Genomic DNA, 14,861 nt, shown 5'->3' with positions numbered 1-14,861 from the left:
GACCAAAAAGATAATCAAGTTTGTGAAACCTGAGTTCCCACAAGCACCAGGCCACTGACTATTCCTAATTAATTGGAAGAACTAAGGTACTGTAAATCAGAAACAAAAATAGAAATTGCTGGAGAAGCTCAGCAGGTCTGACAATACCTGTGGAGAGCAAAAGAGTTAGTATTTCAGTCTGGTATGACTTCTTCAAAATGGAAACAAATTGGAAATTTTTTTTATACTTTTGCAGAGGTGGAAGAGCAAGGGGAACAGCTTAGAGTAGAGGCCCTGGACAAACCACAAAAGGGGTTGCTAACTGAAAGAAAAACAGAGAATGTTTAAACCATCTGGCTCTCATGCTATCGTTTCTGGCCTGGACCTGCTGCAGATTTCTAATGAAGCACAACGTAAGCACGAAGAACGAGACCTCACTTTCCTCTTCGGCACTTTATAGCTTCTAGTGCTCAAGACTCAATTCTATAACTTCACAGCCTGACCACATGATGCACTGCACACTTTTCTTAGATTTTCTCCTCCACCTACACCTTCTTCACCACCATCCCTCCATGCCTAGACTTCTCCATGACTTGGTTATTTTGCTCTCAGCAGAGAGGGCCCATTTTGCCCCCTATCGCACCTTCATTTATGTTCACTTAAAATCTCTTTGAACCACTGCCCGACTAAATGTTTACTGGTCATTACTGAGCTGAAAGTCGGAGGTCAGATAATCTGGGCTCAGCATCAATATGCCTCAAACATGCCCTTTATCACTCGCTGCAACATTCAATCTTCTCCCCAAAAACAAAAAGAAAGAAAAAAAAAACTAAGCTCTAAAACTTTCAGTTTTATGGCACAGTGGAATTAAAAACTCTATATTATTATTCACACCCATCGCACTCATCAGAACCCTCAGAAACTTGGAATATTTCTGCCTGTAGATTGCAGTCCCAAATAAGTAGGCTGAAAACTATAATGACGTTGCCATGTTGCATTTTTCTCATTCATGCAGAACTTAAATCACAGCTGACCGATTTCTAAACACTCAAGATCTGACAGACATCTCCAATTCAAGCCCAAGGTTCTAAAGACAGCCTCCATCTATTTGATCTTCCTCCTTGCATATCAGAATTATAACGATCATACTAATTTAACAATAGTGGAGTTAATTGCGAAATTATACTCAGCCAAGTATAAAACTGGACGCTGGTTCATTTTTCCAGTTGAATCATTTTCTGTTGGCACCAAAACAGCTATACCTTTTCAATTTAATATTAAACAGCAGAACATACAACAGCAAGCAAATCAAAGGAAAGAGCTAAGTGTCCTGGAAAAAAAGACAAAAAACAAAAGTGGCATTTGCAATTCCCAAAAGGGAAAAATGCACTAGGAAGTTTATAGTACATGAACTATTCGTAAGTTTGATTAAACTGAGCTAGTAACCATTCAGTAAATGAGAAAGCCTATTAGAATGGAGGTTTGATTAGAAGTTATTGCACACTGAAGGCTGCATTACTGATGATAAATTGGACCTAATAAATATTGGGATTGTATACAGAATCTGACATCAACAGCTTAGTCTACTCCATGCTGGGAGAGGAGGGTGTAATTGAAGTGGAGCATGACTCATAACAAAGGCTGAAGGAATCATCCAAATTTAACCAAAAATGACAGGGTTCAAAAAAAACAGCAAAGACTGGAAAAGGTCACAATCCAGAGGCAGCAAAACCTGTTGCTCAGAAAAGCAGACAACAGTCACAAAACCTTGAAATAATGCTGAGCGAGATGAAAAGAGAACATGAGTGTCACGAAAGAGCTTGGGCAATGTGAGGAAAATAAATTTAGATTTGGATTTGTATTTAAGTGCAGATATAGAAAAAGTACATTATTTTATGACTATAAAAGTGTACAGTAAATACAAGTTAACTTTTCCTGTGTAAACTATCAGTAAGTCAATAGAAGAAATTTCCAACTCAAGCCCTCTTTACATGAAAATGAAACTTTTAATATGTTTCCAATATACAGTGGACAAAGTGACATGAGTCCTATGCGTTTGCTGTTATCCAAGAAAATCCCAAGGCTATGAATAACATATTAAAAGATTTCCAGTTACATGCATGACACCAGCACATTCTAAAGTAGTTGACAACTGTCTAGTGTTGTAACAGTTACAGTGCATGAAACATGGCTGACAACTTCTGCGCATTATAATTCCACCAACAACTGGGCAATCTGTTTGTGCAAGTCACTTCACAATATGCTAGTTGACAGTTAAATGCTAGCAAGACCCCAATGCAAAATTCTCCTGCTTTTTTGTGTAGAATGAATGAGATATTTTACATCCAGCTGAAGGGGCAGATGATGCTTCAGTTCAATGCCTGTGTCCACAGACACCTCCTCTAATGGTGAATATTGTGCTGGAGTACTGGAGTGTCAGTTTAGGTTTGAGCTCAAATCCCTAGATCAAGATTTCAATCCATAACCAGTGCCTCAGACATTAGACTATTAACACTATTTCAAACAAACTACAAATTTATTTTTCCATATACTAAACTCAAAAAATATACTGAATGGAATCAAGGTGAAAGTCAATTCTGGAAACTACATAAAAATTCAGCAGACATGCAATAACCCTAACACTATTGTGAATATTTTGCTGTACAATGGTTTCAATAAGGTAATATAGAAGTGTACAGTCTTCATTACATAATCCATATCCACTTGGTCTTGAAATCAGAAATCTGTTCCATTTTTGTATCATCTGACAAGAGACCAACTCAAAGCAGCAATCAAGGTATAATTGTAAGTTATGGTAGTTGCTGGACATACAAGGCAAGTAATTTATTGATGCTGAAGTTATAAAGGACTAAAAACTGGAAGCAGCACTGGTCAAGTTTCATGTGATTTTAGGAAAGGGCTGAGGGATATCCCAATGTACGATTCAACACAATCATAGTATATAAAGCTTCGGTTCAATAATGTTTTTCACCAAGTACTCTCAGATATGAAAGATGCATGATGTTGTGCTATTTTAGTGGATAAATCATGTAGCAAACAACACTACAATGTTAGCTATGATTTGTTCATTTTGAAATGCTGAAATATTTGCTGAAGTTATTAACAATAATGCCTTTGAAATACAGCATTAAAAGGAGTTAAATTTTCTTTCAAGTAATTCCAGTAGTTGTTTTAAGAGAAACTGTGCCGTGTCAAGAAAATGGTGCATAACCATAGACTCAACTCCTGCAGTACTGGGATGTCACACTGCATTGGTAATAAAACACGTGGAACTAAGCCAGCTTTGCTATGCCATGATTCATCAGGATGTGCTTTGTACTAAAGGCAAGGATAAATTTGTGCATAAATTCATTTGGTGCTTAACAATTTCTTGAGGATGTAATGAACACAGTGAATAAAAACACAACAGTAAATGTAATGCAATTGATTAAAAGGTGCCACATAAAAGTTGTTGCACAAGAGTTATGGTATTGGGGAAAAGATATTAACATGGATAAAAGACTGTTTAACAAGCAGTAAACAAAGTTGAGAAAAAGTTGACACAAATGTTGTAGACGTCAGAATGCAAGTCAACCTCTGAAATCTCAAAAAAAATCCCTCTAAACACAGGGGTGGCTTACACACCGAATGTAAAAGCAAACCATCCGTGTGGATATTTTGCAACGTCATTAGATTCCAAAACAGTGAAACTTCATATGCACAACGCTTGGATCAATCTGGACTAATAAAAGTTCCAAATCATCCATATTCCACCCAAATGTAAATTTCCCATCTAAATTCTAACCTCCATCCTTCACAACAGGGAGTGATTTGGGACTTGAATTTCTTCAACTCTTAATCCTCTCAACCACCCAAATATTTACACACGGTGATAAATCCACATTCATATATATTCCAATTACCAATAGAATTATGTTTAAATGGTCTTCCAATACTTTCACAAATTTATATTAGTCAAAAAATTGAACCATGGAATGCTTATAGCACAAGAGGCCACTTCATTTTTCACGCCAGTACCGGATTACAGAAAGAGCAACTCAACCAGTCCCAAGCTTGCATCCTCCAGAACAACCTTGCAAATGCTTTTTCTTCAGATAATTAGCTAGTTCTTTTTTGGAAGACATGATTCAATCTGCCTCCAACAATGTCTCATGCTGGACATTCCAGATCCAAACCATTTGCTTTAAGCATTTCCTTAAGACAATCTTGGCTCTTTTAAGAAAAAGTTTCTCCCCAGCTATTATGCCAAACTTGTCATCACTCTGAATGTTCTACCAAAATGCACTGCAGCGGTTCAAGAACCAGTTCACCACCACCTTTTCCAGGGCAATTACCAACGTGCACTCAATATTTGCTCATATCACTCACATTCCAAGAATGATTTTCAAAAAAGCCTTGGCTCTTCTGAAGTCTATCGTTATCCTCATCACAGGCCAAATTAGCTTTATGCTATTATGATCACAACAGATGCTAGTATTGGCCAAGTCAGATCCTAGAGTGAAATCTGATTGATATTTTATTTTGAGATAACAAGGTGTAGAGCTGGATGGACACAGCAGGCCATTTCTGAAGGATGGTCTAGGCCCAAAGTGTCAGCTTTCCTGCTCGGCCTGCTGTACTCATCCCGCTCTACACCTTGTTATGTCAGATTCTCCAGCAACTGCATGATCCTACTATCGCTGACATTTTATTTTGCTTTTGCTGACTGTGGAGGTCAGTTACTGAACATATACACAAGAGCATGCTGGAGTACTTTTAACAAAAGGCCTTCAAATGTATCATACTAAAAGAAAATTAGGATCCACTTGCGCATTCAAATATGATCTGTTTATAAATATGAGAGAGAAAGATTTGTCCCTTTTATCAAATTAACATCATTTCAGACGTGCCAACTTCAGTAAAAAGTGACTTCCATCTCCATTCTAAAGCTTCTTGCTCAACTGGCACAGCTGTGATCAGTTTCTCTTTGGTAAACTTCTGTGGATCCACAATTTCTTCAGTTAACATCTCTCCAACCAACCTTAAAGACTACCTGCTAACTCAGCTCATTATTTCTTAATGTGGGTTCCCTCAACTCATGTCTTCAACTGCGTGTAAGATGTCTTCACCTTTGATACCCTGCAGCCTTCTGTCTCTGGAGCTTTATTTTCAATGATTTCTAAGTACAAGATTTCTACTCAGCCCTGGCCGCTTGAAAATTATTAACAACAGAACTCTTCCCCCTACATAAACCTGCTTTCAGTTCAGCAAATAAGGTCCTGAGTGACTTTCTGGTTATTTAGCTGAAATCACAAAAAAATCTTATAAATGTTGCTTTGAATTCATTCACCAAAATAACTTTCTGACCTTAAACAATGTCAGATCTTCGCACAACTATAATACTAAAACAGATTCTAAAGTGGTGAAAAAAATTACGTGCTCAAGTAATAATAATATGGATTTTCATTAATGTCATGTGCAAACGAAAACACTTCATCCTGCATAGTCAAGACTAGGCCATAAATATAGAACAAGAAAAACACTACTTTGAATGCTGACCTTTGGGAAACCTCCAGTCGAAAAATTCTCACTCAACAATTCTGTATTCATGGGTTAACAAGCTTGTTATGCAGCACTTTATCAAACACCTTCTGGACATTGAATAAACCATATAAATTGCTTTAATCCACAGTTTCCCATCAAAAATCTTGATTAAATCATTTTGTTTTTTCCCTGTAAAAATCTGTGCTGCCTTTCCTTAATTAATCTAGGCTGGCTCAAGTGATGGTTAGATTTGTCCTCAATTATCATTTTTACAAGGTCTTAACACCAGGTTAAATTTCTGTCAATTTAGCAAAGGCTATAGTTGCTGGGCTTATCCTCCAGGGACGTAATATATACAATTCTGTAGTCCCAACAAAATGGAAGACAATTGCCATAGCTTCTATAAGCGTAATAGTTTAGAAAACCTAACAAGAAGGGTATCAGTAAGCAATAAAAAAAATTGTCTATAAGTAATATGTTTTTCTTCAACAATTTGGGAAAATGGAATATAAACAGTTATGATTTGTAACTGCCAATGAATCAAAGTAGGAGATCACTCGGTTTTGTTTTATGATGCAGCCAGTTGTATATCACTTATAGAATATTCAAACTGGAGCCTGTATTATGTGTTTCTTGATCACAGGTTTTATTAATCGAGCACATCACTATCCTTTCATCTCCAAAGCCCCAAAAAGTCACCTAGCAGAAAATGTGTGTTTGTTTAAAATCATCATAATCATCTTTAAAGTTGATTATACCCTACCTAACTTGGGCAGTTTGATGCCGAAATTGGGGTATATAGCAGAAATGTGTTCCTCATCCAAAACATAAAGGCCAAAGAACTTTGGTAAAGAAAACCGCTATGCATGTCTGTCAGTAAATTTTCAAATCTTCATTTTAAGAATAGGTGACCAACTATTCAGTAATTACCTTGACAGCAAACTCCAGATTGGTAACTCTATGTATGCAACGTTTGCAAATTGAGTAGGAACCAACGCCAATATCCTCTTTGAGCTCATATCCATCAGTGATCTGCATACTATTCCCGTGAAGCTGTTTTGATCGTACAAAAGTAAAGTCGGTAAGTTTGATTTTTGTTCCAGCATTCCTTCATAGAAAAACTAACAGTTTTTTTTAAAAGCACAGAACTCTGCTCAACATTATCATTTAATCCATAAGCAGATTACATCAGCATCATAAACGCTTAACATTTAGCTATCCAAATATACCTGCACAATAGGGTGTACTGCTGAGAGTGGGGTGCTTTGGACCTCTTCCACTGCATTGGTTGCAACAAAACTAAATCCTCTGAACAGCTGATGTGCATTAGCACTAGGTGGAATTCCTGGTGAGTCTTGAAGAAAAAGCATTCAATTGTCAAATCATTTCAAAAAGTATGAGACTATTGTAATTCAAATTATGATAATCTCATTAAACTCCTCCATAGGAACCTCTAACAAAATACAATATCCCTGGTTATTAAATGGAGCAAACTAACAAATAACATTCCCAGAAAAAGCACATTTATATATCAAGCTTCATTTAAAAATCACAATTAAATGTTATTTTAATGTAAATATTTCTTTCCATAAAATGATACTTTGCTACTTGACCTGATACAGTGTCACCTAAGATTTGAAATATTTAGAAGTCTCGTATTTCTGAAACAAATGCCAGTTGTCTGTGAAGTATTACCATAATGTTGTCGAGAGTTATCATAAAACTGTCAAGACAGGGATCTAAGATGACCAATGACCCACCATCACTGATCCCAAATTGAAGATTTCAGCCTTGAAATTGCAATGTGAGAAGATTAGCACATAAACTTCTTATCTGTTCAGATTAAATTCCTTTGCCAGCTATTTTCACAATAGTCACTAACAACAGCTTTGTTAATCGAGTAGCCTACAGAATTTAATATAAATGCAGAAAGGGCTTAAATTATATAGCTTTTACAGTGTTATTTACATGTCTTCAGGACTTTAATCTACTAATGTATTAACAACACGCAAACTAAAATTAACCTGGAACACTTCTTTTCATATGCACATTGAAAGGCGTACACAAAATGAGTAAGAAGGTAAGAATGCAGACAGAATTCATTTTCAAACTCCTGAGGGTTTGGATTCTTCATGCGACTATTAAAATACCCATCTTTATTCTTCCTAAATACGCCCACAATCCAACATTTGTTTTCACACATAACGAAGTGTGAAGCTGGATGAACACAGCAGGCCAAGCAGCATCTTCGGAGCACAAAAGCTGACGTTTCGGACCTAGACCTTTCATCAGAGAGGGGGATGGGGAGAGGGTTCTGAAATAAATAGGGAGAGAGGGGGAGGCAGACTAAAGATGGATAGAGGAGAAGACATATGGAGAGGAGAGTATAGGTGGGGAGGCAGGGAGGGGATAGGTCAATCCGGGGAGGACGGACAGGTCAAGGAGGCTGGATGAGGTTAGTAGGTAGGAAATGGAGGTGCGGCTTGAGGTGGGAGGAGGGGATAGGTGAGAGGAAGAAGAGGTTAGGGAGGCAGGGACGAGCTGGGTTGATTTTGGGATGAGGTGGGGGTGGGGACGAGTTGGGCTGGTTTTAGGATGCAGTGGGGGAGGGAAGATTTTGAAGCATGTGAAGTCCACATTGATACCATTGGACTGCAGGGTTCCCAAGCGGAATACGAGTTGCTGTTCCTGCAACCTTCTGGTGGCATCATTATGGCACTGCAGGAGGCCCAGGATGGGCATATCATCTAAGAAATGGGAGGGGGAGTTAAAATGGGAGGTGCAGTTGTTCATTGCGAACCGAGTGGAGGTGTTCTGCAAAGCGGTCCCCAGGCCTCCGCTTGTTTATTTGCCTGGAGGCTGGCACTACGCCCAACTCAGGACTTTTTTTTAGATTAGATTAGGTTCCTTACAGTGTGGAAACAGGCCCTTCAGCCCAACAAGTCCACATCGCCCCTTGAAGCATCCCACCCAGACCTACCCCCCCGATAACCCGCACATTCCTGAACACTATGGGCAATTTAGCATGGCCGATCAACCCAGCCTGCACACCTCTGAACTGTGGGAGGAAACCCATGCAGACACAGGGAGAATGTGCAAACTCCACACAGACAGTCGCCCAAGGCTGGAATCGAACCCGGGTCCCTGGTGCTGTGAGGCTGCAGTGCTAATCACTGAACCACCGTGCTGCCCAAACTTGGAGATGAATTTGAAAACAATTCATCAATGAATGAACATAAGTAGTTCATTCACCCCTTTCTGCCCTTCAATTAGATAATAGTTATAAGACCATAAATCGTAGGAGCAGTAGCAGGCAATTTAATCAATCAAGTCTGGGCCATAGTTTTTGACAGGCTTAACATAACTTTCTTGTTTTCGTATGTCATGCATCTGTTGACAAATCCCAGGAAGCCTCTTACCTGTATCATCATAATCAAGGGCTTATGCATTTAAGTGCCCAAATGGTTTTGCTCTTGAATCCACTATCTCCTTTAAAACACTCTTCCATTTGCTTCTTCCCAAAATGAATTTTGCCACACTTCTCTGCTTCACCTTTGAATATGTATAAGCTACAACTATACAGCAAATATCTGGGGCATAAACAGAGCTCCAGCAACAGTCTTGAATCTATTTCCATTTCTTAATTCAGCCTATCAAATCCCCATTGCCTGCTTACCTCTCATTATATCCTCTATCATCACTGAAGTGATTCAATCCTTACGGCTCCTACACTACATCTGTTTCCTTACGGTGTTGTCCTTATATCCTGATATATTTTGATCCTGGTCCTGACTATCCTAAGGGCATGTTTCAGTAACAGTTGCCATATCATATAATTGCATGTATTGTTGTAGCACATTATGTTGGACCACAAAGCTGGACTTGCCTCAAAGCTCCAACGTTTTGTTAACACGGTTCGTACTTCTCACTACTGATTTCATTACATTACACCTTTTAGTTTTCCTTCTACGAACAGTGCTTTACGCACAATTTCTTACTGGTGCTCTGCTGTCTGTTTGTCCTCAAATGATTATCAATACATTTTCTATATGAGCCCTTTTCCAGCTTACTAGTTTTAAAAGTTTTGCATCTGTCCAATTAATCCATTCTGCCAGGGACCTCGTTCCAGCCTAGTTCAGATGGAGAGTGCCCCAAAAGTACAGCTCTTCCCAAGTGCGATCCTGATTCTTCTGACCCATGAAATGGAATCCCTCTTTCACAAGCCATTCTTTTGATTTTGTGTTCTCCTCCCCAGTTTCCTCTTCTCCATGCAAATTTGCACACAGTTTAGATAATCATCCAGAGGGTAGAACTTTTGATGTTTTATTCTTTAATTTAGCCTGGAACTCTGCTGACTCTTTCCACAACTTAAAAGGTGATCTTGGGGAGTTAAAAGCTATTTGATTCAGAATAGAAAAGTGGATTATTTTGCTTTCTTCTGCTTGTACTTGGTACAAAATCAGACTTCAAACCAGAGTGAGAAGCAGATGCATGTTGAAAAGGAGTTTTGTTTCTGCTAAGAGATTAGTGAATTAAGAAATAATGCTTACTCTTTCAAAACGCTTTAGGGACTCAGTTAATTTCATACAGCTTTGCAAAAGATGAGTCGAGTTAATCTGAACTATTTATTAACATAATGCAAGTTTGATAGTGACTTCACCAGCTTTAAAATTTAAAGATTATTACCCTCTTCAGTTAGCTTCCTGTGAATATGCTTTAGAAATCAGGTGACGTCTCATAGCATCAAAACCAACAGCAATTAGCAGATTAAAAAAGGTAGTAATGCAGACACCTAATAAAAAATGCTTCCCTTTAATGTGTACAAATGCAAATGTTTATTTTAAAATTCATGAAACTAAAATCATTTGTGCTTTAAGACGAATTATGTAATTTTAGTAATGTGGGAATATGAAAAGAAGGCAATAAAAAAGCTAATCATACCAATCTCTTAGTTTTGTGACTTGAACAATCCAATAACTTTAATGCATATTGTGAATAATAGAGTTAAATTATGCTTTTCTTCAATACTTATCCATGACAAAGCACAAACCAAATTAATAAAATTTGTTGTTTGGAGAATGTTATGCATACAGACAATAAAAAATAATCATCTGTACCTTTTGGTGTTTTAGCTGTAAATTCTGGATCAAAGCAAAAAGTATCTTCTGGCTTCCCAGAAGCAGGTTTAAATGGAGGCTGAATTTCCTTTCTGACCAGTTTCTGGGCAAAAGAGAACATTTAGATTTTACATGTTTCAGTTACTTAATTTGTATGCACAATGTAGACAACTCCAACTACCAAAAATCGTACTTTCAATTGTTGATTTAACATGATAAAAATTCTTGATTTACATAATTGTGACATTCTTTCACAATTTATTGTGCAAAGGATGTCAAACACCTTACAGAAAAATTCATGAGTTTGACTGGCAAAGACATTTAATTTCAAATCAAAATATCTATTATCCCAGAAAGTGTATAAGAAATGTATTCAAATATTTTATTAATAGCAGTGGAAGAATTATTTTGATCAAGCAATGAATTAAAAGCATAAAAATTTAGTTTTTAACATTGGGTTTCTCAGGAGTAAAAAGCATTACATTTAACAGCTTTGTGACCTTGATCTTGCTTGTTGGAATGGGAAACACCTACATTCCAGTCAATGGTAGCAAAGAATGGATGCCTTTTGATCTCTTCAACTCCATCAGGGCCAGCTCCTACAAGAATTAAGATCACAGGATGTTTGTTTGTAATTTTGGTTGTATGAGGGCAGAGATCAATCTCCAGCCCAGTACATTCAACTGCTTTTGAAAGTGGAGATAAATGCCTGTTGCTACATCACTGCATAATTTTGCAAACACAGTACAACATGGAGGACAGTTTGCACTTTATATAAGCCAACTCCTCAAATGTGCAGGAATGTGGAAAATTACTTATGCTTGTCTATTTCCAGTGTAAACAGCATTGTAGAAAAAAAAAATCAATGACAAGCAACACTTTTCATTTGATGGACCAGTGTTAATACATCACTGGGTTTCTTCAGTGATATCTAAAATTGTACATTGCCCTTCTCAACTGTGAATACAGGGACAAAACAAGGCAAGTTTCTCAAATAGCTATTGGAAAAAAAAAGCACTAATTCTGCTTTCAGTTGAAAGTTCAAGGATTTTCTTGAACAAAAGAGAACTTGATAGCTTACCTTTAGCTTTGCATCAAATATTTAATTGAGTTCAAAGTAGCTGCTGGGAAAGAGCAAGGGCTCAAAGCTCAATCATAATGCCAGATTAACACACACCCATTCAAAATAATACAGGCAGCACAAAAACTTTATGACACCTGCCAACCCAGTATTAGTGGCATGCATCCCAATGTTAAGTTTACTGCTGCATGCTTGCGCACTTCATTAGAAGGGTAAGGACATCCAATGTTAGCACTACTTAAAGCTAGCCGGTCCCTCCTAAAGTGGAGTTCCATTCTGGCTGCAGCAAGTACTTGAGGTCATATTAGCCGGGTGTCTGACGAAAGAGGACCAGTGATGCTAGTGCAACATTGTTAAGCACAGGCTCTCAGACTATCTGACATACGATTAAAGTTCCTGGTGCATCAGATGGGGCAATTTTGTATCCAGAGAACCAGGAAACCCACTAAACGTGCGCAAGCAACGTATGCAGGGAGACCCAAATGAATGAGAGTGGAGAAGTTCACTGCGAAGAACTGGATGCAGAGCCAAAGAAGTCCAATAACTTTACACAGTGAGAGTCAAGGTCTGGTCTCTCCAAGTGCCATATTTTTACATTTGAGCCTCAGGCCTCACACCCTTGACATGGCATCGCTTCAATCACCACAACATCTCAATTGAACATGGACACTTAGATAGTTGCACCTCATCCATTTAGCACTGTTACAGGTCTCGAACCTACATCTCATAGGTTGCACACACTGCCCTCATAACAGCCAGGTATTAGAGTATGCAGCAGGTCCCCATGAATTGGGGCACCATGCGAGGGTTCCTCCAGAGCAGTCTACGCTGCAGACCTGTTGCCTCCACATGTGTGATCAATGTTTCTTGTACTAGCACAACTGGATGCACATGTTGGACACATTTAGTTGTGCTGCAGAGCATAATCATGAGCCAAGTGTAAAGTGAATTCCGTGGAGCCAAGGAGTGATACTATGGTGAAAACAGCACACTGGAGCTGAATGAAAGCCCAACTACTGCCAGGTTACCAAGTGCACATTAAATACGTGGCACATCTTTGTGGTTGCAATACATCTCAGTAACATTTCCACAAGGCTGCATGTCTCCACCATGAGGAAGCCTGCATTCCTGACAAGAGACAGCTCATGTTCCAATGGCTTTTTTTCATTCCGACAGGATGGTGCGTGTGTGCGTGCGTGCGTGCGCGCGTGTCAGCCTTCTTCAATACATCTCTCTCATTAATTTCCCTCTCAAGCTGTAGCCCAGGAAAAATTGCAACTGTAAGCAAATGATCAGGAGCAAGTGGTACACCCAGAACCTTCACAGTCAAGTGCCAGATCAATCCTTGAAAGCCTCAATTTTAACTGGCTTCTCAAAGTACCCATCGCTTCTGTAAGCGCAAATCAAAACAGAGAGAAATTAGAAACAAACTTGCAAAGACCAAGAACAACAAAGTGCACGAGCACGTTCTTTGGCCCACCAAGCCTGCACTGATTGCTAATCCTTATTTAAATCCACTACATATTGCCTATACACATTATCTGTTCCCCTGTTCACCACTCGTTCATGTGAGTATCAAGATATGCCTTAAACGCCGTTAACGGCCTGTTTCCACCACCTCCACTGGCAGAGTGTTCTGAGCACCCATCACCCTCTGCATGTAAAGTTTTCCCCGCACTTCTCCCCTAAACTTTCACCTTGCCAACCTGAACCTGTGCCCTCTTGTAGTTGACCTTCCGACTTTGGGAAAAAGCCTCTAATTATCCACCCTATCCATGCCCCTCACTATTTTGTAGGCTTTTATCAGGTCACCATTCAGCCTCAGTCATTCCAGTAAAAACAATCCAAGTTTATCCAACCTCTCTTCATACCTAAAACCCTCCAGAACAAGCAGTATCCTGGTAAACCTCCACCCCCTCTGCAAAACATCCATGTCCTTCTGGTAGTGTGGTGACCAGAACTGAACGCAATGTTCCAAATGTGGCTTAACTAAAGTTTTGTACAGCTGTAACATAACTTGCAAACTTTTATATTTGTTGCTCCAGCTGATGAAAACAAGTATGTTGTAAGCCTTTGTGGCCTCCTTGTCCACCTGGGTTGCCACTTTCAGGGATCTGCATGCCCAGATTCCTTGTACAGCATTGCTCCTAGGGCTTCTGCCATTTATTGTATAATTTGCATGTGAATTTGACCTCCTAAACTACATCAGCTCACTTCTGTCTGGATTAAACTCTGTCATTTCTCAGCCTAACGCTGCAATCTACATCCCACTGGATTCTTTGACAATCCTCCTCACTATCTAATCTCTGCCAATTATGACGTCATCGGCAAACTTGCTAATCATTCCTCCAGGTCATGTATATTCATTACAAACAACAAAGGTCCCAGCAGAGTATCCTGAATAGATACCATCTGGCTGTGGGGACTTGTCTACCTTAATGCATTTTAAGACACCCAACACTTCCTCCTTCATTACATTGACCTGCCCGAGGGTATTCACACACCTCTCCTTGACCTCAACATTCAGAATGGCTTCAGGCTGCTGTATTTATGTGCAGCTGAGAAACATTGAAAGGGTATTACCTAAAATGGCAAGGATGGCAGCAGTGACATCAGGTTAGTATGACACATTAAAAAACATCAGAATCTACTTAGCCTTCACATTTTCGGCATGGGCTCCCAAAATCTACATGGACATCTTCAACTAGAACAAGTTCCAAGCACGGAACACCAGAAGTGTATGTACATGTTGCAGGCAACATTTTGGCAACAAAACGACACCTATAGTGCCCAAGCCACAGGCAAACCACAGACCAACCTTGCTACCCAATGTTTTATTTCCACAAGGTTATAACACACAAATCTACATGGGGCAGACCATAAGTTGAGACAAAGTGAACGTATTTCATTGCTCTCCACAGGTTGCTGAACATGTGAATTCACCAATAACCTATATAATTTGCTTAAGTCAGAAAATTCAAGAGAGAAATCCAATATTTAACAAGAAGGTGAATGAAGACATGAGAAATAAAATAACGTTGCTTCAACTTCAAGTTGGCCTGATGAACTGCCATAGTCTTTTCCAGAGTTCTCTCTTATTTATTTATATTTATGCTTTGGGCTGCCTTACAGATTCGATG

The 14,861-nt window shown here is 38.9% G+C and overlaps 1 protein-coding gene across 5 annotated transcripts in view; it reads right to left on the bottom strand.

Moving 5' to 3' along the window:
• The window catches only part of rps6kal (ribosomal protein S6 kinase a, like), a 121,614-nt gene that overhangs the window by 22,169 nt on the left and 84,584 nt on the right, over nucleotides 1-14,861 (bottom strand). For all 5 annotated transcript variants that reach the window (XM_048544249.1, XM_048544251.1, XM_048544250.2 and 2 more), the window contains 4 exons: nucleotides 11,175-11,239; nucleotides 10,641-10,743; nucleotides 6,753-6,877; nucleotides 6,454-6,576 (listed from right to left, as the gene is read on the bottom strand). In XM_048544249.1, coding sequence (XP_048400206.1) covers nucleotides 6,454-6,576; nucleotides 6,753-6,877; nucleotides 10,641-10,743; nucleotides 11,175-11,239 — 416 coding nt within the window. The remainder of the gene's footprint in view (nucleotides 1-6,453; nucleotides 6,577-6,752; nucleotides 6,878-10,640; nucleotides 10,744-11,174; nucleotides 11,240-14,861) is intronic.

The sequence above is a fragment of the Stegostoma tigrinum genome, chromosome 15 (genome assembly GCF_030684315.1).
Source record: "Stegostoma tigrinum isolate sSteTig4 chromosome 15, sSteTig4.hap1, whole genome shotgun sequence".
Taxonomy (NCBI): Eukaryota; Metazoa; Chordata; class Chondrichthyes; order Orectolobiformes; family Stegostomatidae; genus Stegostoma; species Stegostoma tigrinum.
This window is presented reverse-complemented; position numbering and strand designations above follow the sequence as displayed.